Genomic DNA, 21,256 nt, shown 5'->3' with positions numbered 1-21,256 from the left:
CATTTCATCAACTTGGCATTGCATGTTATAATGTATCCACCATGCTCCCTTTCAATAGCTGATGAATAACTGAACTTGTTTTTGTTCAGTCTTCCGATTCTTCTGTAGTAAATGTCTTATGCACAACAAATTTAATCCTGCTCATTGATGTTGATTTTCTGTAATTAAAGAGAGCAAGACAATATCATCAGTAAAGCAGAGTAAGTATAGCACTGTCAATATTGCAATGACAGTATAGCAATGACAGTGTAGCACTATCAATATAACAATGATAGTATTGCACTGTTAATATAACAATGACAGTACAGCACTGTCAATATAGCAATGACAGCATAGCACTGTTAATATAACAATTACAGTTTAGCACTGTCAATATAGCAATGACAGCATAGCACTGTTAATATAACAATTACAGTTTAGCACTGTCAATATAGCAATGACAGCATAGCACTGTTAATATAACAATTACAGTTTAGCACTGTCAATATAGCAATGACAGTACTGCAATGTCAATACAGCAATGTCAGTATAGCTATGAGCTGGGCTTAATGTGACATGAATGCTATGAATTAAGATAAATACCAGAAGAAATTAGAGAAATTAACTTGTTACCAGGAATACATTAATATTTACTAGACAGAGCTTACAAGAAATATTGAATTCTGAAATGAATTGTAAAAAACGTTACACCACAGGTCAATTAGTATAGAGTGGTGCTGGTTACCTTATCTTACAATGGACTTAAACAACTAAAGTGCAAAATAGGTAAGAAAACAGATGCAATATACTTCCCTAAGATGAGAAAACTCCCAAGTATCCTGCAAACCGCAGAGATGCCAACCCATCAGCAGGCTTATCTGGAATCCTAGCATAAACTGTCTGGAACAAGAGCAGGTCCTGCAGAATGAGCATTTCAATAAATGGAACGATAATCCATGATGACTTATCAATCCTGATGGTGCCAATATCATATATCTGTCACTAGGGCTGATGGGAAAAAGTATGCGGAGTCCATTCCTTCAATCCATAAAAACATAAACAGCTTCCACTCTGAAGACCTTAATAATGATTTTAAAAAACTCAAGTTTTCCATAACATTTTCTGTACCATCATATCTTCTTTATTGCTGCATTCTTGTGCCAAGTTCACTGTAGAGTACATTCTGCTGTGAACAGAATGAAGTCTGTATACCAGTCTGTAATTTAAATACAACTGCTTGGAGGAAAAGGACAGCAGTATTTCATTTATAAGTTTCGATGCTGTTGCACTTTAATTCCCTTTTACCTGCATCCTTATAAAAACCTCCTACTCAAAATCTGATCCTGCAAAATGATGATTATGTGGCATTTCATGAACAAAATCCAGAATGCGTTATGTTCATGGAAATTTTATTTCTAGAATGGTTGGCATCTCTGAAACTGGTGAAAAGGCAAAATGTGGATGGAATTTATGAGACCCGTAGAAAAAGCATGTTGACCAGACCCAAGTGGAAGTAGTAACTGAAGATCAGCAGAATTTTGATGCATACTGCTCCATCCAAGGGGCGACTCTTTGTCTGACTTACATCTTGGCAAGCAAACCTTTTAGCACTTTTGCTGCTAAAACAAACTGAAGACACAGTAAATGTCTTTCATGTTCAGAGAGCTGGATTTGCAAGGCAGTGAAATTCAACGTGTTCTTAAAAAAATCTGTTTTGGTAACGTATTTGAAGCAGAAACACCATAAAACAAGTGTTTGTGGAACTAGATGTCTGTCTCTTTTGTACTGAAGCAATGCTGTATCCCCACCCCAACTTGCAATGCTGTATCCCCACCCCACCCCACATTTGACTTGCAAAAACATTCTCACACAACTAAAATATTGCAGATGCTGCCACCATCTTTGCCAGTGATACCTAAGCCTCACAATGCTAATCCAGATGCATCTTTGCCTGTGATACCTAAGCCTCACAATGCTAATCCAGATGCAAGAAAAATACAAAAGCTTAACAAATTACATAAATTATTGTTACCTGGGCAGGTGGATCTGGGAACACTTTATCATCTGGAGGTGGAGGAGGAGGAGGCAAAGTAGGCACAAAGACCTGAGGTGGAGTGACAGTCACGGATTTTGCAATGGATGTTGTAACTGTGGTTTTTGTTGCCGTAGCAGATATTGTGGTTTCCACAGGAATCCATTCCTCCTTCATCCGATGAACACTGCCACTAGACACAGGGAACTGAATTCTAAGCTGTGCCGATTTTTCAGCTCTTTCTGCTGGGCTTAAGACTGGTAATTGTTTTGCATTCTGTCAATTGTTCAAAAGAGATTTATCAGCAATACAATTTTAGCACCATGATATTTTCACAAAAATTAGCATATACACTTCAATAAAAATTTAGCACCATGATATTTTGACACAAAGTTAACGTATATACTTTCCATACCTCAATTCTACAATTAAAATGACTGATAATTACTTTCGTCCAAATAAGAACATGTGAAATGTCAATACATGAATATAAAACATTTTGTTTGAAAGAGAGAACCATGAATGGCACATATGCCTACCTCATGTTTAATAGTCGACCATGCATATATTAGTAGGGTATGACCAACAAATCTCAATGAACTAGGCCTTTGGTCAAGGTCTGCAACCTAAAACTAAACTATTATTGGCTTACTGAACTACCATGACAGTTATCTCTGACCTTTTTACTCCATAACCTATATTATTCATTATTATCCCAAGTGCAAGCCATCCACAATGTTTGGTCAAGGCATTTACTCCAGCAAAGTTATCATCCCGCAAAACCCATTTTTCTTCATTACCATTAGGTGTCTTCTATACCTCAAGTGCAAGGGTTCACAAAATTTGGTCAAGTTAAATGTTTTAGAAATAAAATTATGTAAAAACCAAGTTTCTTCTTTCAGTCAGTGATACTGATATTTTTAACCCAAAATCAATGGGATTCTTTCATGCCCTACAAGTAAGTCATCTACAAACTTTGATGAAGGTATATGGTTGAGAAATGGATTACTACTGATTACCTTTTCCAGGATGCCAAGTCCCCAGTCCCAGAGTCCCAAGTCCAAGATAAATATTCATTCCTCCGATTACTGAAGGCCCAGAACTGGAAAGAATATTCCAGTCCGATTCCTTAGTCATAGCCAACATAGGGAATATCTTCCTTTTTGACCGAGATAACAGGACATCACTGGGAGCAGGGAATTTTTGCATTAGTAGCTATTAAGTACTACACAATTAAAATTTGTTGTACACCCCCTCCCCCCAACCATACACATACAAAAAAAATACCTTTTAATAGTAATACATTACCTGCTACTATTGCATTGCTGAACTAAGCAGTTGGGAGGAAGGCTGATGATCCCAAACAAAAATAGGTTTAAGAAAAACAAATGCACTTGTTCTTATAGTATGAGTGATCACTACTTTTAACTGGTAGATGGTCTGGACACATGTTGTGGTGTCATGATTGGACCCAATGAGAAAATAACTTTGCTCTCGTGCATCAAAAATCACAACTACAAGGATGAAAAGGTATCATGAGACTAAAGGTCACAGGTAAATGATGAAAAAGTAGCATGAGACCAAAGATCACAGGTACAAAGATCAAATGGTAGGACAGGGCCAAAGATCACAGGTACAAGGATGAAATGGAAATGAATCTGTGTTATCCAACTGGCTGTATTTTCATATATGATTTTTTTTAATTTTCTTATTTTAGGACAAATTATTTCTGGATTATTTTACACTTTGGCCCCTGATTCTGATTTCCGGATCAGAAAATACGGATTCCTTGATTAACGGAGCAAATTAACGTTTAGGAATTCTATTCCCATTGAATTATGTCTGGATAGCGAGGTTTCCGGATAAACAGAGTCCAGATTAATAAGACTCCTCTATATACAGAAAAGAGTCAGGTTCATGACTGTGAATTGTGACTAAGGAAACCATTCCTGATCTAGCCATCAACTCAGTTTGGCAGAAGCAGGAATTGGAGCAGGTTCAGATGAAGCCTCCATAGGGAAAATAAATCTGCATTAAGAGTTCCTAAGAGAAATAGATCAAGGTAAGAAGATGTCTTGGCCATAAGATCCTCCATGAAAGGAAGAATCTGTGTGCTCCTGTCTGGTGGAATCTGAACCCAACTTTGATTTGTGAGGAAATTCATCTCTATGTACAAGAAGTTCTGAGAAGGATGAGATCCAGCTTCTCTAGGTTAGGGATTAGACCTAGAAGAATGACTGTAAACTAATGGAGGGTCAGGTCATTCAGGAGACCAACTCTGTGGACAACACACATCAGCCAGCCATCAAAATATAGGAGAATGGAGATCCCTATAGTAAACTACTATTACCCCCATTACCCTGGACAGAAGCGAGATGTCAGTAAAGCAAACACCTTAGAACCTGGCCAACTGGGGTCCCTAAACTTTTTATTGCTAAGTAAATCTTGCTTGTCCCTCAAATCATAACTAGTGCACAATGTGTGTGTGTGTGTCTGTCTGTCTGTCTGGCAACAATTTATGGCACCTCAGCACAAAGGAGGCTATTTGGTGCCTCTTTAAACTCTAAATTCTAAATTTAAATTCTCTTAGCACTATTACTTCAGTACATACTGCTTTTGAATTAAAATTTTGCAGGTGGAGTGTTTTGTGTTCTTATTTTATTATTCCCATCCTTTACAGCTATACTAATTAGATACAATTACTGTCATCACTATTCACCCATGTGACACATCATATCAAATGTCAACAACCTCTTTCGATCTGGACAGCCAGAAATCAAGTTATAAAGAGAACCAACTGACTAATGGACATAGACACACATACTGATTACAATTTATCCACAAAGATCTTAATACGACCATGATACTTACCCTGATATCCATAACAATATTTGCATGTTGCTTCATTTTAAACGGATGATGAATAAGACTGTCATCATCATCTGACTTGACAGCTGCCAGACCCTCATCACCCGATGAGCTTAGATTCTCTGCTCCAATCTTGGACTCCTTGGATGCAATACGTTTGCAGAAATCTGAAACAATGACATGAACAGCATTGGCAGGGCTTCCGTTAAATTGATATTTTATGAAGTCCCAAGTAACCCCCATCAGTCATGGTAGGTCTTTGTCTTGGCATTATCCAGATTTCTCCACTTTACAGAACTACAGTACACACCAAAACTGAAATTTTTATAGCTTTACACATGACATTTCAAACAAAGAAGCAGCACATACATACATACATGCATGCATGCTGTTGTTGTAGGGTTTAACACCATTTTTCAGCACACAATAGGCTATATATGGCGGCCAGTATTAATGGTGGAGGAAGAGCCCAGGAAATCCCCGGAAAGAACCACCGACCCTCGAGAAGCTACTGGCTGGGCTGCATGCATGCATGTATGTATGTATGTATGTATGTATGTATATGTGTGTATGTGTAGAATGGAATGCTATATTGTGCAATTCATGTATGTGTGATTTGGATTTTTAATGTAGCTTTAACAACTTTTCAGTCATATCGCTACAATGTCTCCAGTGTGATAGTTTATAGTGATGTCTAGCACTCGGGCATCATGCAGCAGACATGAAACATGACGTCTCGCCCAGTCACATTATCCTGACACCAGGCTGACCAGTCCTAACACTAACCTCTTAATGCTAAGCACCAAGCGAGGCAGATGTTAGTACCATTTTTGTAAGTCTTTGGTACGACTCGACTGGGGATCGAACCCACAACCTCCTGCATCCAAGGCCACTGGAGAGGTGTGAGTTCATGTATTCATCTCTGAAACAGTTTTTTGTCTTTTTCTAATCCATCTGTGAAATTATTTGAAAAACATTTTTGCTCTAACACATGCATTGACTAGAATAAATCTGACTTGACTTTTAGTGCCAAATACCTACAGACTGTTTTGTACCAGATATGAATTGGAACAAAGAATCTGCAAACAAAGATTAAAAATTAGAAAACCAGCCTGTTCTCTCCTAACCAAGCCATACAGCTGCTATAAATAAAAACCAAGGTCAAAAGTTTTAAAGCAGAAACCAGCACGTTTCTTGGAAATAGAGCAGCTGCTATAAATAGAAAATAATACTGTTAGGAAAGTGCATGCACGTCTACGGGCAAGCGTATTCTTATGTCATAGTTATGTAGAAACCGTCTTTTCTAGAATATGGACTGAAAGACTAATGGGACGTTAATAAAAATGAGAAAACAAATTATTAATTTTTTGGAAGGGGTATATAGCAAAAACACATAATCCAAATACATTTACGCACAAGGCGTAATTTAGTGAAAAAGCATAATGATTATGTCAAAAGCGTAATGGTTGGCACATATGATACAAGTGTATTTCAGACTAGTTTTGTGTTCATTTAATCAAGAGCACGTATTTTTGCATCTGCTTTCAGGGATGGTCCTGGCTTTTAAAAAGCTGTCGCCAAAATAATAGCCAACCTCAATATTTTGTCGCCAATTTTCAAAAAGTGTCGCCAAAAAAAGTAGTGAACATTTTTCCAAGTGTTAATTTAGTCTATTAATGTAACAGGCAATGCAAATTACAAAAGATGGATTAGTTAATACTTTAATTACAACAAGCATTAACAAAATGTTACAAAGTGTTACATGAAGATCCGTCGCGATTTTAGGGCTGCCCACTTGTTGAATGCAGTTTCAAAGTCTAATTTTTCACATCTGTACATGCTGATTCTCATTAAATTCTCGAGAGATGAGATGCAGAGCTTATTTCTGATGTCAGTTTTTATGAGGTTCATCTTACTGAATCCACGTTCACAGTCCTCAGTGCTGACAGGTGACACCAGTAGTCTCTCAGCAGCCCCCCCCCCCTTATGGCTAGCTTCACAAAGCTTGTAGCGAATTGCTTCCTAAATCCCAAGAATGATCACTGAATGCTGTATAAATTTTCTCGACAAGAAAAATAGGATCTCCATTCCCACGAATGAAACTTACACGAGTCAACACCTGGCAATACTGGACCGTATATATAAGCGTAAATTCACACCCAATTTAGGGATTCTTTCACTCCTGTATTTTGAGAAATAAATAATTATTATTAATTATGCAAAACTTTTTTTTTTTTTTTTTTGCTATTTCTTGTTGCGGAGTTTAAGTCTCTGCAGCCGTAACACGGGACTGATGGCAAAAGAAAAAGATCAATGAGTAAAATGCTGCACTGGCGACAGATGTAATTGTGATTGAGATTTTTTCCATTTGCTTTGTATTTATACACAGCAGTCGGTACTTCAAAGGTTATCAGTTTTCTATGAAGGTTCAGCAAAACTATTGTATTGGTATATGTATAAAAAAAAACAGAAGGATTAGCCATACAATTAATTGTATCTGTTCTATTCGCGTCTTCAGAAGTCGGTCAGTTGTAGGTATAGTGCGGTAGCATGATTGACTGTATCGCAGCATACAGTACTCAGCCCAGATGTCAGCATAAGCAGATTATGATGTAACAATGCACTGTAAAGATAGGGTTGTCAATAAGAAGAAAGGATCGTTTGTGTAACAGATTGATTCCAATGCATTGCTTAGTCAAGTTTATGGCTTCCTTTCGTTCTGGCTTTAAATTTATTCAGTCCAAATCCATGATTGTATGTACAAATTAAATAACCAAAAAGTATGTCGCCAAAAAAATCGCCAGATGGGATATTTTTGTCGCCAATAAGGAAAAAAAATCGCAATTTGCGACATTGGCGAAGCCCAGGATGATCCCTGGCTTTTATCACCCCATATGCATTATTTTCTTCAGTTAACTGAATTGGTTGGTTATAACACAATTGAGTAAATAACATTCCAAACTGCTCCATTTAATCAGATACAGGACATATCTAGGTCATAACACTCTTTGTTTTAATGCTTCAAAAGCATCTTATTTCATGTCTTCACTTAAACTTTGGAAGGCATTATAATCTTCAAAACATAAGAAACAGTACAATTTCCTGTGCAAGGAAAATCTCATATATTAAAGAACATGTCTGAATGTGAAGGCAGAGATGAAAACAACCAAATCCATCATAATGTACTTATTGCTTATGAAAGGCAACTGCCACATCCACAGGCACTCTTTTCTGTCGGTGAAAAATGAAATTATTGACAACACCCACTCACCTTCTAGAAATTAACAAGGCAACTATAACTGACACAGTTTGGAATCTTCTCCCTCACCAATACTATGCTAATTTTATTTTTTATCCAACTGGCACGATCAATTGCTGACTACCTATACCAATGTATAAGGAGACACACCAAACTTCCCCATGTTCTTTTACAGATCATTTGATATTTGTGAGAAGCTTATCTATTGCTTTTTATCTATTTGGATCGAGTTTGATACGATACTTATGATATGTCATGCAGTGAATAAGCCAGTTAGTTCTGATTGTTTTTTCTTGTTTTACCCTGAACTTAGCAAACAATAGCCACCAATTAGAACTGAATGTTAACATATTTAAATGTGTGACACACCAGAAGTGTAGCCATCAAATTTAGACAAGATATGAAGCAAAAGAGAAGTTTCACATAAAAGTGGTTATTAAATGATCAGTAAAAGATATAAATCCTATATGAAGAACAAGTCTGGAATATCTCCTTTATGTTGATATGTTATCAGTGGCTGAACACACTGACAAGATGAAATAATCAGCATGGAAATGGTAGGAGTTCAAACCACCATGTATTAATTTGTAGAAGGCAAGTGAGTGTTGTCAGTAGTTTTTTTCTTCATTAATCTGACAGAAATGAGTGTATATTCCTATGACAGCTGTCATAGATGAATTCTCAGTTTAAAAAAAAAATAGGCAAACAACAAATAGTTATTCACAACCAAAGGAAGATTAAAATAACTTGTATAGGGTAGGTATAGTTTTGTATTGATTCATCACCTCTTGTATTGATATGGGTATTGATATGGAAAGAGTACTGATACATCAATATACTGATTAATCATTTCACCCCTAAAAAAGTTAAGCCTTTTGAAGAAATAAATCTGTTAAACATTTTTTTTTCTATGACTTAAAACGCAAGCATCTCCTTAAATTTAGGCAACAGAGGGAAATTCTAGGACATGTACAAATATAGGTGGGGCTTGTGAATTTTCTGAAACCATGTATCCTGGACAAGTGAGTGCAAAAGGAACTGTAATCAGTCTTGAGTATGATTCATTTTAAATAAAGTACTGTGAGGTATACAGGAGTTAAAACTGTTCAGAATGAAAAAGATCAAATTATCACTTTTTCACATCAATTGTTTTACAATTATTGACAGCACTTTTCATTTTTCTTTACTTATAAGTAACACCCAAAATACTTGCCCTGTTGGGCAAACAATTAGCTTTCACTTGTCCTGACTTCACATTTACTTGTCTTGGGCAGTTGGGCAAGTGTTAAATTCAAGACTTGTTCTAAGTATACTAACTTGTCAGTTCCTCCACAGATTTGCCCCCAGCTTTCAATGTGACATCAATCTTTGGTCCCTGACCAGTCTGGGCATTTGCAAGGGCATTTTTACTGCAAGAACAACAGCAAATCACCGATAACACACCTTTGAAAATAACTATATGTGTAATTATTTCCTTCTTCTGACAACTGTCTGATTTACATTATGAACACAAAAAGAGACATTTCCATTTTCTAAAGATCACAAGAGTAGCTACTAGCATCTGTCCTGACATGTAACTTTGTGTATTTATCCACTGATAAACCAATTCTTGATGTCGAGCCCACTCCCATTTTGACATAAAATTTGGCTAATATTTACAAGGTACATTGTTGCCTAGTAAGAACACCCACTACTTTCTGACAAATTTGTAAGACTGGCCCCCCATTTTATCGTGAAAGAAATTATGTAATGAGTTATCAACTTATAGCACAATTATACAGCAACGAATTCTGACACTTAAATTTTACAGACTGCTTCATTTGTCATAAGCATAATGTGTTATTATTACATCTATATGAGATGGCAAGAAAGCAATTCCGAGTATATGTGTATTATAAGGTGTCAAGTTAGGTCAAGATTTCAGGTGAAAGTCACCAATATCTGGAGTAAAATAATTATTATTATTATTATTTTCTCCTGAAATTTTCTTTTCACCAGCGTAAGATTCAATTTTTTGCTTCATATAGGTTTTTCTCACACTGCTACTAACTTACCATGTTTGATCTTCTTAAAGAAACCAAACTTGTTTATGACACAATGTATCAAAAAATGTTTATGAACTGGAGTGTTCTTACCATTTGTCAAATATAACTGAAGGAATAGTCAGCAATTTTCCTCACATAAATATACACCCACCTTTCCTGCATACCACCCCTAACCAACGATTCAGCTGCAGGATGAAACAGACACTGTAATAATGAGTGTTGAACTATCTACAATACTCTTTAATTATTAGGTTTGCAAACTGACTACTGTGACAACCATATTGGATATCAAAGCCATTCTTAATAAGGACCAACTAAAGATCATTAAAAGTCATTTGGTGGAAAGCCCATATCAATATGACCATCCATTCAGAGTAGAAATACCAAGATTTTCACGTTGGTGATTGTACCAGCCATACTGGGTGTATGATGTTTTCAAGCTGGTGATTGAACCAGCCATATTGGGTGTATGATTGGAAGCTGGTGATTGTACCAGCCATACTGGGTGTATGATGTTTTCAAGCTGGTGATTGTACCAGCCATATTGGGTGTTTGATCGGAAGCTGGTGATTGTACCAGCCATATTGGGTGTTTGATTGGAAGCTGGTGATTGTACCAGCCATATTGGGTGTATGATTAGAAGCTGGTGATTGTACCAGCCATACTGGGTGTATGATTGGAAGCTGGTGATTGTACTAGTCATATTGGGTGTATTATTAGAAGCTGGTTGATTGTACCAGCCATATTGGGTGTATGATTGCTTGGAAGCTGGTGACTGTACCTGCTATATTGGGTGTAAAATTGGTACAGTTATCACTTTTGTTTTATATGGTATTTCAGCTGACCTGTATGTGTTTGACAGGAATTCAAGGTACCAAGAAAACTTACTGATCCTGGCAATGACAAAAACATAGAGCAATCTGACTAATGAAATAAGGTCAGAGTTCAAAAAGGCCAGAACTATGATCAGGAGCACTGAGCCTAGAGCAGGATGCTGCACACATCTGTACCTATCTAGCTATAACACTGTAATGGAACTTAAATTAACAAGCATTTAATCAAAACTGAAGGACATGCTGCAACTTGAAATGCTTAAGTAATCTGTAAATATAATAATAAAGTAAAAGATGGATTATTATTCATCACAAACAAGATGCAATCTTTAACTTACTCTATAAACAAAAGTATATAACAAAAATATCCCTCAAAATATCATAATATTTTGCTCTAACTGAAAGACCGGTACTTGGAAATTATAAGCAAGGCACATTTGCTTTCTGAGTTGTCAAAAATATAAGTGAGAGATCAAAGCTTGTCTTACAACTATTATGGTGTCTTTTTCTTTGGAACAAGTTTTTGATCAATAGAATTTGACCAAAAACATTACCATCTTAAAACTCTTTTATTAAAAGTGAACAGCTATTTTTTTGTTCATAGACATAATTTTCAATCAGCTGATTGGAAAGTCTGGATAACTGATGTGCTCATAATCTATGTTTTATCATAAAGGTATACATACATTGCAATTTCCCTCAACTTAGCTTTGTCAATCTTCAGCCGCTGATCTTCAACTTTTCTCTCCAGAGATCTTGACCTACTCCGCTTTTCTTTAGATACTAAACTACTGTGGGATCTACCTCCACGACGTTCCCTAAATCGGTCGTTGTCTGCCAAATTTCTCCGATGATTCCTTTTTTTTAAAAATAATGTCAAGCAAACAGCATTAAAACTAAATCCATAAAAAAAATTACATCTACATTCACAAAACTTTTTCAAGCTATCCTCATGCTGGAGTAAAAGGTCCCCAAATCAGGTAAAATATTTTTGCTACAAACACACCACTAAAATTTAGCGTGCATTATTTTCCTATCTCTTTGGAAATCATTCTGAAAAACGATAAGGAAATTGTTATATTTTATACTGAAAGAAAACTTTGGTAATGATTCACTGATTTATTCATGCATCATATGTTTTACTTGCATCTTCATTCAATAATTTTCTACTTATTCATTTATTTATTGACTCAAAAACTATTTGTCTTTATTTTTTCTTTTATATAGTAAAATAAATTACACAAATCATGATATTCAAAACAGAACCATTATACCTATATGCATGGGCATCAAACTCTCCAAATCTGTCACTCCGAGGTAATTCACGTTCTCCAGATCTTGATCTTGATCGAGATCTTCTTTCATCTCTGAATCTGGATCTGGATCCTGATCTGGACCTGGATTTTCTACTCCTCTTGGGACTCTTGGATCTAAAACATATTTACAGACAGATGTAACTTGGAGGGATTAATGATTTATTTGATTTGAATTTTTGTAGAGTATAATTCTGGTGAAAAAAGGTATAAATGTTCTGTGCTTCACCAATATCTGACAGATCTAGAGCATTGATCTTGGAAACCTGAAGTCATGGATGGAGTCCATATAATGGCAATGCATTTTTTGCATCTTGGAAACCTGAAGTCATGGTACTGAGTCCATATGATGGCAATGCATTTTTTGCATCTTGGAAACCTGAAGTCATGGTACTGAGTCCATATAATGGCAATGCATTTTTTGCATCTTGGAAACCTGAAGTCATGGTACTGGCAATGCATTTTGTCCTCATGCCATATTATCAAATTCCTATAGACACCACCACATAAACAACAGCAAAATCACCAAACACCACGCTTGGTTCTAAAGAGAAAGGTGAAGTGATGTAGATGTGCATGCATTTTAGTGAGTTACATCATGACTCCTAACAGATTTTCATATATTTCTTGAACTAGGGCCTCTCCCTGTCAAATTACACATGGCTAACATACTCATTTCATCTGGAAATTCATGCACCTTTTTAGACTTTTCAAGCACAGTAATTCACGATCTCCAAAGGAAGAATGTTGCTTATGGTTGTTGTTATAGGGTTTAATGCCATTTTGCAGCACATGATAAGCTATACATGGTGGCTGGGAAAACCCAGGAAAGAACTACAAACCCATGAGTAGCTACTGGCAAGCATTCTCACAAACCCACAGTAGCCGAACTAAAAGACTCAAACCCACGCTGACAGAGGTGAGATGGCAGTGATCTTAATGGTGAGTGCTTTAGACCACTCGAGGCCCCATTGTTTATACTACGAAAAGTCAACCAAATTTCACATTTCATCAACCAAATTTTATATTTAAGCATTTTATTCTTAGTCAGGAATATTTTTGTTAAACCAGACCTAGGTCAAGACATTGAGGGAGTGTGGAGGTAGGTGTAGGGTGCAGTTATTTCATCTACAGCAACACAGGACTTAGTATTCTTATCTGTTTGAATTTCTGGTTACTAAGAGTTTTTCATGCTAAAGCAAATATCATTTTAAATTCATGCTTACATATTGCTGATTTTGTTCTTTTAACTCTTGCCAGGGGATTCCAGAGAACTTTCACTCTCTGATATCAGTTTTGTTCCAACAAAATCTACACACAGCTCTCTGTGTCACATTGCCCAACACCTATGTACAGCATTTATGGCAATTGCATTTAAAATTAAGCTTCTCAAGCAGTTTGTGTGTGTGTGTGTGTGTGTGTGTGTGTGATTTTAATTTTGAACATAGTTTTAACAATTTTTCAGTCATATCAATACGATGTCTGCAGTGTGGCAGTTTATAGTGATGTCTAGCACTGAGGCATCATGCCAAAGACATGTAGCATGATATCTGACCCAGTTACATTATCCTGACACCAGGACGACCAGTCCTCACACTAACCTCTTAATGCTGAGCGCCAAGCGAGGCAGCTGTTAGTACCATTTTTAAGCTTCCCAAGCACAGTAATTGACATTTTTTTATCAGTCTTTTAATGGTACCTTGAACATACCATCTATTCATTTAAACATTGTATAGCAGTTAAAAAATATGTATGTACATACAACACACACACAATGTTCAATTATATGCACAAATCAATTTTGGGATTTTTTTTATGGTTTTTTTTTTTTTACCCCAGGGCGAAAAAGTGCTAGGATAAGGAAGGAAAAACAGAGATAGCTGGCTGACTGGAAACACACTTTTTCTGGGCCTAAGCAACTCAACCAGAAGTATTATTGAAAACATATGTGAACCAATATATAAGTATAATTCCTAGAACAGTGAGTTTCTAACTGATTAACTGATCATTATTTTTTTCTTGATACGTAAACTGATGTTTTCCAAATAAATGTATTTGTTTCAAAATTCACTTTTCTGATACTTATTGAAATCAACCTCAAACTCCAGCACTTTCCAAAGTAACCACTAAAATTCAAGATAACCCCCAACTTTAACCACTTTTCACAATGCAAACCCTGAAATACAAATAAATATTGATGCCCACAACTGTCAGTGATCAGCATAAAACTGCAAAAGTGATGAAGGTAGGCAAGGGGTGTGAGGGCTGCCTGAGATCCCACTGGGATTAGAAAGCAATACCTTGGTATGGAATTCGGGGTGACAATGTCCCCTAATTAAAATAGCACTTTTGGTCTATTTAAACTCAATAAACTGCCTTTTTTTGGTGGTTTTCAATACAATTCTTTTTCCTGCAAATAAAATAAATGACCATACACAAATTTTCACTTCAATACTGAAGTAGTATAAAGTATGTTATCTACTGAATTCTGAGAGTCCAAAGGTAATGAGATATTAACAATGTTTACCCTTCAGTACACTCCTATATTCTGCAATGTAATGAAAAGAAAATTCCAACAAATAAAGAATAAATACAGACGATACTCGATTTATGCCACAGATGTGTTATGGCATAAAATGAAATTGGCATAAATCAAAATCAAGTTTTCCACATATTTGAAACTTAAGACAGTTCATGGGTAAATAATATCTGTAAGTTTTCAAGAATTGATTATTTATGCATAATCTTCAAAGAAACTAAATATGTGAGCTGTGCATGAGTCATAGCACATGGCACCAGCAGCTGCATAAAAATGAGCTCAGTGGAGCAAACTGAATGTTATTTCTTCATTATAAATTGCATTAAATTAAAATCATGTAAATCAAGCATCACATGTAGCATAATTTACACTGGCCAGATTTATGTTGTCAGTTTGGTCTTGCATCTCACAGCTAATAGCTAGTACTAAAATATCAGCTGAGCCCATGGTATCAAAAGTAACTATCAACTTACTTCACCAGCCATTCCCATTACTACAGATGCTAGACTTAAGCTTCTATTTTCATTACATAATTTGATTTCTTATCTACTAAATCTTTCCTCCACATTGCCATCTGCAATATCATCCACACTTAGCCACAACATAACTGTATAAACAAAAACACACTATAATGTGTATTAGAGGTCCACATCTATGGCCATCACCATTTTCGAAAATGGACAGAAGAGTTATGTAATACATACTGAACGTCTTTCAATGAAAACCAATGGCAGTTGTAATGCCAAAATGACTTTTGAGGTATAACTTTACACAAAGATACTTTCAGACAGGTATACAGTTCATTTTGTGGATACAAACTAATGCATTCCACATAGCATATTAGTGTACCAAATCTGCAAGCAGAATATGCAGATGCACTGATAAAAATCTGGAATCAGTAAATAACACCAAGACTTCAGAAATTGATATTCAAGTCATTATTTACTGTCAATATGCAGAATTCTCACATCACTGAACTATACAAACACATCAATGAACTACACCAACACATCACTGAACTATATCAACACATCACTGAACTATACCAACACATCACTGAACTACACCAACACATCACTGAAATATATCAACATATCACTGAACTATTCCAACATATCACTGAACTATACCAACACATCATGGAAGTATATCAACACATCACTGAACTATACCAACACATCAATCTAACCGTATGATTATTTATATGGCAAAACTGCCAAGTAGCTCAAGTTGAACTATACCACATCTAATTGGTAAATCTTTACTCACATATCAGAAAACTGAAATTACAAGAAAGCTTGTGCATCATACTAGAAATATGTTGTTGGTGCACAAATGCTTACTACAGTGACTAAAACCTGACCCAGAAGGCAAAACTTTGTCCAACAGACCTATAGAAGGATGAGGGTAAAACTTTACAACATTTGCAGTGGGGTAATGAAAAAAATGCATAAATAGTAAATACAATCCATTACAAAAAAAACAGCACATAATAAGGATTGTACCAATAGTTCACTGGTTGAGGCAAAGCAGTGTATTTGAAATACTTTCTGAAAGTAGTCAAACAGTTGCAGACAAACATGTCACCTTTTTATCTTTCTTGGCTCTTCAGATAATATGAGACAGCATGCATGTGCTATGCTATCTTTATCTGTATAAAACAGTTTAGATTACAATGAATACTGACTGACACATTCCTGGACAAACACATGGATAGACTGATGGATGGACAAGACAAATAATAATAGTCCCTCATTATTAAGCACCTCAATAAAACACATTCAACTGAGCCTTTAACTCCATATCGCTAATCACTACCCACCCAGGCCTGGCGAGTTTGGCAACTTGGGCATGTCCATAGACAAGGCACTTGGCTCCCATATCCTTGGCATGATACTGTGTTAAAAGTGCCATTATAACAAAACAAAAATAGAAAATAAAGTGACCTCACTTACAACACACATCCTGAAATAGATCCCCTGTCATAGTGAGGAACACTATGGAAATACGATATGATGCAGTATAGCTCAATCTTCCCCTTTTTCATATTAATAATCAATATTGGGGCCCTGAGTGGCCGAGTGGTCTAAAGCGCTCTCTGTTACGGATCACTGCCATCTCACCTCTGTCTGCTTGGGTTCGAGTCATGGCTTCGGTCAATGTGGGTATGTGAGAAAGCTTGCCAGTAGCTTCTCGAGGGTCGGTGGTTATTTCCGGGGATTTCCCAGGTTCTTCCTCCACCATTAATACTGGCCACCATGTATAGCCTATCATGTGCTGAAAAATGGTGTTAAACCCTACAACAACAATAATAATCAATATCAGCATCTGACAAAATAGAATGAAGGACCACATTCAGTTTGTTTTGTAGGTATAAGACCATTCACTAAGTGTAAATCAATATAATCGATAAAAAACAGAAAATTCATTTTCTATCCTTAAGCAGAATATTTTACCTGGATCTGGAACGATGTGAAGGTTTTCTTTTACTAATGGTGCTTCTTTCTCTATCTTTATCTTTCTCATCAAAGCCATCTGCTTTATCTTTCTCTTTAGAGTTTTTGTGCTTTTTTTTGTGCTTGTGTTTGTGTTTTCTCTTCCTTTTCTTCTTTGACTTGGAGCTTTTACCATCTTTGTCAGAGTCACTTAGTGAACCTGTACCTGACACATCATCACCATTATCATCATCATCTCCTGATCCACTGCCACTGGATCCTGAATAAGAAGACACCTCTCCTGAAAGAAGACATTAGAGATATAGTGGCCCCCATTACCCTACAGTTTAGGTAAACCATGAAAGAGTTCCATGTTATTGACAAAGCCAGCCTAAACTGGGATACACCACAGGTATGGTTATGTATAATCCGATAATCAAACCCCAAAATCTGTGTTGATACCAATGAACAATTTGTGGGTATGATGTGCAATCTTCTTGCATGCAGATCTTTCCAGCACACACCTGCATACAGTTTAGACTCTTACTGGTATTCGGTAACAGCTGTATTTAGTATGGAATTCAAAATGGCCACATGAAGTAGGGTTGTGCTCTTCCACGTGGCTTTACATGTCATCAGATATAAGATTTGATCCAGATATATTTCGTACATATTGACAAAAGAACCAATCAACAGATGCTAAATCAAAAGCCATGAGAAATACCAGTAAGTATACAAAATGTACACCAATGTGTTCAGGTGAAAATGTCTGCAAATACTTGTTTGTTTTAATGAATAGGCAAGATCTTTCTTAAAGGTGTGGGGCTGATATTTAAGTTTGGGTTATGTGATAATGGGCATACGTTTTAAAAACCCACAGTGCATCAGGGACCATGCTAGTACTATTTCCAACAGACCATTTTAGGATGATGTCATGCTATGCTATTTCCTTCCCCTGTGATGTAACTTTTTTTTTATATAATTGATGCTATAATTGATGCTCATTTTAACATCCTGCAATGCCTTTTTTTCATCAACTTGTGATTGTGATTGCAAAAAAAGTTCTTTTATGTCTCAATGACAAAAACCAGTCACTTGTGTGCTTAACTTACCTTTTATGATCTTAAACAGCAATATTTCCATGCTCAAAACTATTATTATTATTATTGTGTCCACTGATTAACACCATGCACTGATGTGTAAAGGAGGTCATTGTTTATGTCTGAACTGCTTATGGCAGTGTATCCACTCACTTGGTGCTTCCTGATTTACTTTTACAATGGTGCTGTACAATTCTGTCCTATCCTGCTCCAGGTCGTTATATTTTCATGCCAGGCCGCTCTTTACGTAGTCCTTTTTTCTTCTAAAGAACATGTCCATTTTTGGTTCCATAATGCCCTTATACATTTTTGATTATTGCAAAATGTCTCATATATTGGATTCAATTTCAGTATTTTTATGATCATAAGCAGCAATATACCGATGCAAGAGACTGCTAAATTAAGATGCATAATGGTCTTTGCTTATTGGAACTGAACTGTTTTTGGCAGTGTGTACGCTTATGGAATGTTTTAAACAGGTATGATTAAAAGGATTACCTTTTCTAACATAAGCAGCCAATGGCTTGGTATAGTAAATTTTGTTTATTCTGAATTTGACATTCCAATTGTTTTGTTTTCCACTTGTGCAAAGTTTCTGGTAGGTTGGGATCATTGTCAGTTAATAATTTAATGACATTCATGTAGTTTATTGCTCAAAATTTAAGCTAAAAATCAAATAAATAATCTCTACATTTAGCAGTTGTCAAAAGAACAAATTAAAAGATACACCAAATATTACTGACTGGTTATAGTAATTCTTTTCAAAAGGTACATTTAATGAACAAGTAAGCACCAGATCCTGCAATTCAATATACAAAATACTATTTCTTGGTAAAATTAAGAAATGTCATTTATGTCACCTAGAGTAACAAATAACTGTACCTATATGTAGCCATGCATTAAATTACCTTTCAAAGCATTACTGCCACGTGTATCTTCTGCTAAGGAAAGATGAAAAAATGAAAAAAGAAAATCAATATGAAGTACAACAGCATCAAGGATTTTATTCCTGCAACTATCTGGGTGCATACGTTTGAAACACTTGACCATTTTTTACACATCAACCGCTCTCACAATTTCTCTACTTTGCAACCATAACTACAACTAAAAATAGTTTTATTAATAATGATATAAAAAGAAGAAAAATAATTCAGGATGAAATAAGTTGCCTTTTTAAACATGAGAAACATCTTTGCATTGCCCTTATTCAGTGCTGCACACTAAACACAGGATCACAAGTTTCCCGGAATTTTTTGTCCCATGTCTCCAAAATCTTCACCTTGTAAACTCACCCTGGTTAGCATTTTTGTCAGAAAAAAAGAAGAAAAATACACTTTTCATCAGTTGATGTCCATCCATTTTTCTACTGGTACTAGTAATGTATAACGCCACAAAAGGTAATAAAATGATAAAATGACAATGAATATCTATTTTAAAACAATGTATCTGGCAAGGAAAACATTCAAAGTTTGTGGTTCATGTAGTCAGCAGAGTTGCAGTGTTTAACGACCATTAGTGTAACATATTTTCAAAGCAAAAGTCATCTCTATGAAAAGGAAGATTTACCTGTACTTTATCTGAAGTATGAAATAATGATAGAAGACACAAAATTTATGCAAATTCACAATTTGTCATTTAATTAATGATGTTAGTTTGGAAGGAAATATTATTCAGAAAACATGTATTTATTATAATATACCAGTAGATAATGAGTGTACACTTAAATTAAATTACAGCAAGATCTGAAATGGCAAATGCAATGGTACACCTCATTTCTGGTCAGACATGTTAATAGTTTCATGAGTTCTATAAGCACATGAAAAAACTTCTATAGCAATGATGCAAGACCTTGAGTGTTCAAGGAAAATATGATCAAGAAGTACAGTGTAAGTTGGCAAAACTATCAAAACAAACAATATTATTTCACTTTTATAGCGCTAGTGCATTATGTACATTAAAATCTTATATAAAACAAGTCCAAGTGTGCGAATAGAGATGACTAAAAACCAAACCAATCACACTGTACTAACTGCAGATGCCATACAATTGCTATGGCCACAGTCAATCCTTTCTGTCATTAAAAAAGAAAATTATTGACAACATCCACTGCCCTTCAACAGATTAACAAGGTGACTATAGCTCGTGCATTTGGAATCTGCCCCCATGCAGACTGCATGGTATTCTTTTTTAAATCCAGTCCATATGTTCAGTCACTGATTAAACATATCAGCTTAAAAACATACATTCTAAGTTTGATCCTCTTGTACAAGTTAAGTAGTTATAGATCTGTGAGGTTTTGCTGTTGCTTTGAATACATTTGGAACAAGTTTAGATGCCAATACTTACAGTATGTCAAGCAGTGAACAAGCTACAGTTATGATTATTATAATTTTACCTTACTGGGAGCATCAATATTATAGTGTTCATTTCAGCATCATCAGCAACAATTGTTAGTCACATGATATGGGGAGGCTGGGGATGAATTACCACCCATCTACACCAGTTTTGTCATATTAAGTGACCATTATAAGTCACATGATCAACAGTAGTCACAAATGATGACAGTGTGATATTGCCAAAAATTTCTAACTCCAAGATAGTTATGCTCTGAGCAAGGGAAATTCTAACAATCATGAATTATAGAGAGCAAGGAAGCAAACTTTTCAGTTGTAAGCTACAGTTAGTTCTGACTGATGGTTATTGTTTTACCCTGGACTTGAACAAACAATAACCACCAATCAGAACTGAATGTAACATTCTACTGCATGACATGCTGGAGGTATAGCCTTCAAATTCAATCCAAGTAGAAATGATGAAAAGGAACAGAAAAATGTTCCATTAAATTATCAGTAC

At 35.7% G+C, this 21,256-nt stretch overlaps 1 protein-coding gene across 4 annotated transcripts in view; it reads right to left on the bottom strand.

Moving 5' to 3' along the window:
- LOC149801222 (uncharacterized) overlaps positions 1 to 21,256 on the bottom strand; it is a 64,852-nt gene that overhangs the window by 36,689 nt on the left and 6,907 nt on the right. For 2 of the 4 annotated variants that reach the window (XM_089955286.1, XM_089955289.1), the window contains exons 3-9: positions 19,312 to 19,344; positions 17,325 to 17,604; positions 12,291 to 12,446; positions 11,703 to 11,873; positions 9,456 to 9,547; positions 4,883 to 5,046; positions 2,012 to 2,287 (exon numbers count right to left, since the gene is read on the bottom strand). In XM_089955286.1, coding sequence (XP_089811412.1) covers positions 2,012 to 2,287; positions 4,883 to 5,046; positions 9,456 to 9,547; positions 11,703 to 11,873; positions 12,291 to 12,446; positions 17,325 to 17,604; positions 19,312 to 19,344 — 1,172 coding nt within the window. The remainder of the gene's footprint in view (positions 1 to 2,011; positions 2,288 to 4,882; positions 5,047 to 9,455; positions 9,548 to 11,702; positions 11,874 to 12,290; positions 12,447 to 17,324; positions 17,605 to 19,311; positions 19,345 to 21,256) is intronic. The other 2 variants (XM_089955287.1, XM_089955288.1) reach the window with 2 other exon arrangements.

This window comes from Sinohyriopsis cumingii, chromosome 4 (genome assembly GCF_028554795.1).
Source record: "Sinohyriopsis cumingii isolate HCF-2022 chromosome 4, ASM2855479v2, whole genome shotgun sequence".
Lineage (NCBI taxonomy): Eukaryota > Metazoa > Mollusca > Bivalvia > Unionida > Unionidae > Sinohyriopsis > Sinohyriopsis cumingii.
The sequence above is the reverse complement of the archived record's forward strand: the minus strand, read 5'-3'. Positions and strand labels throughout refer to the sequence as shown.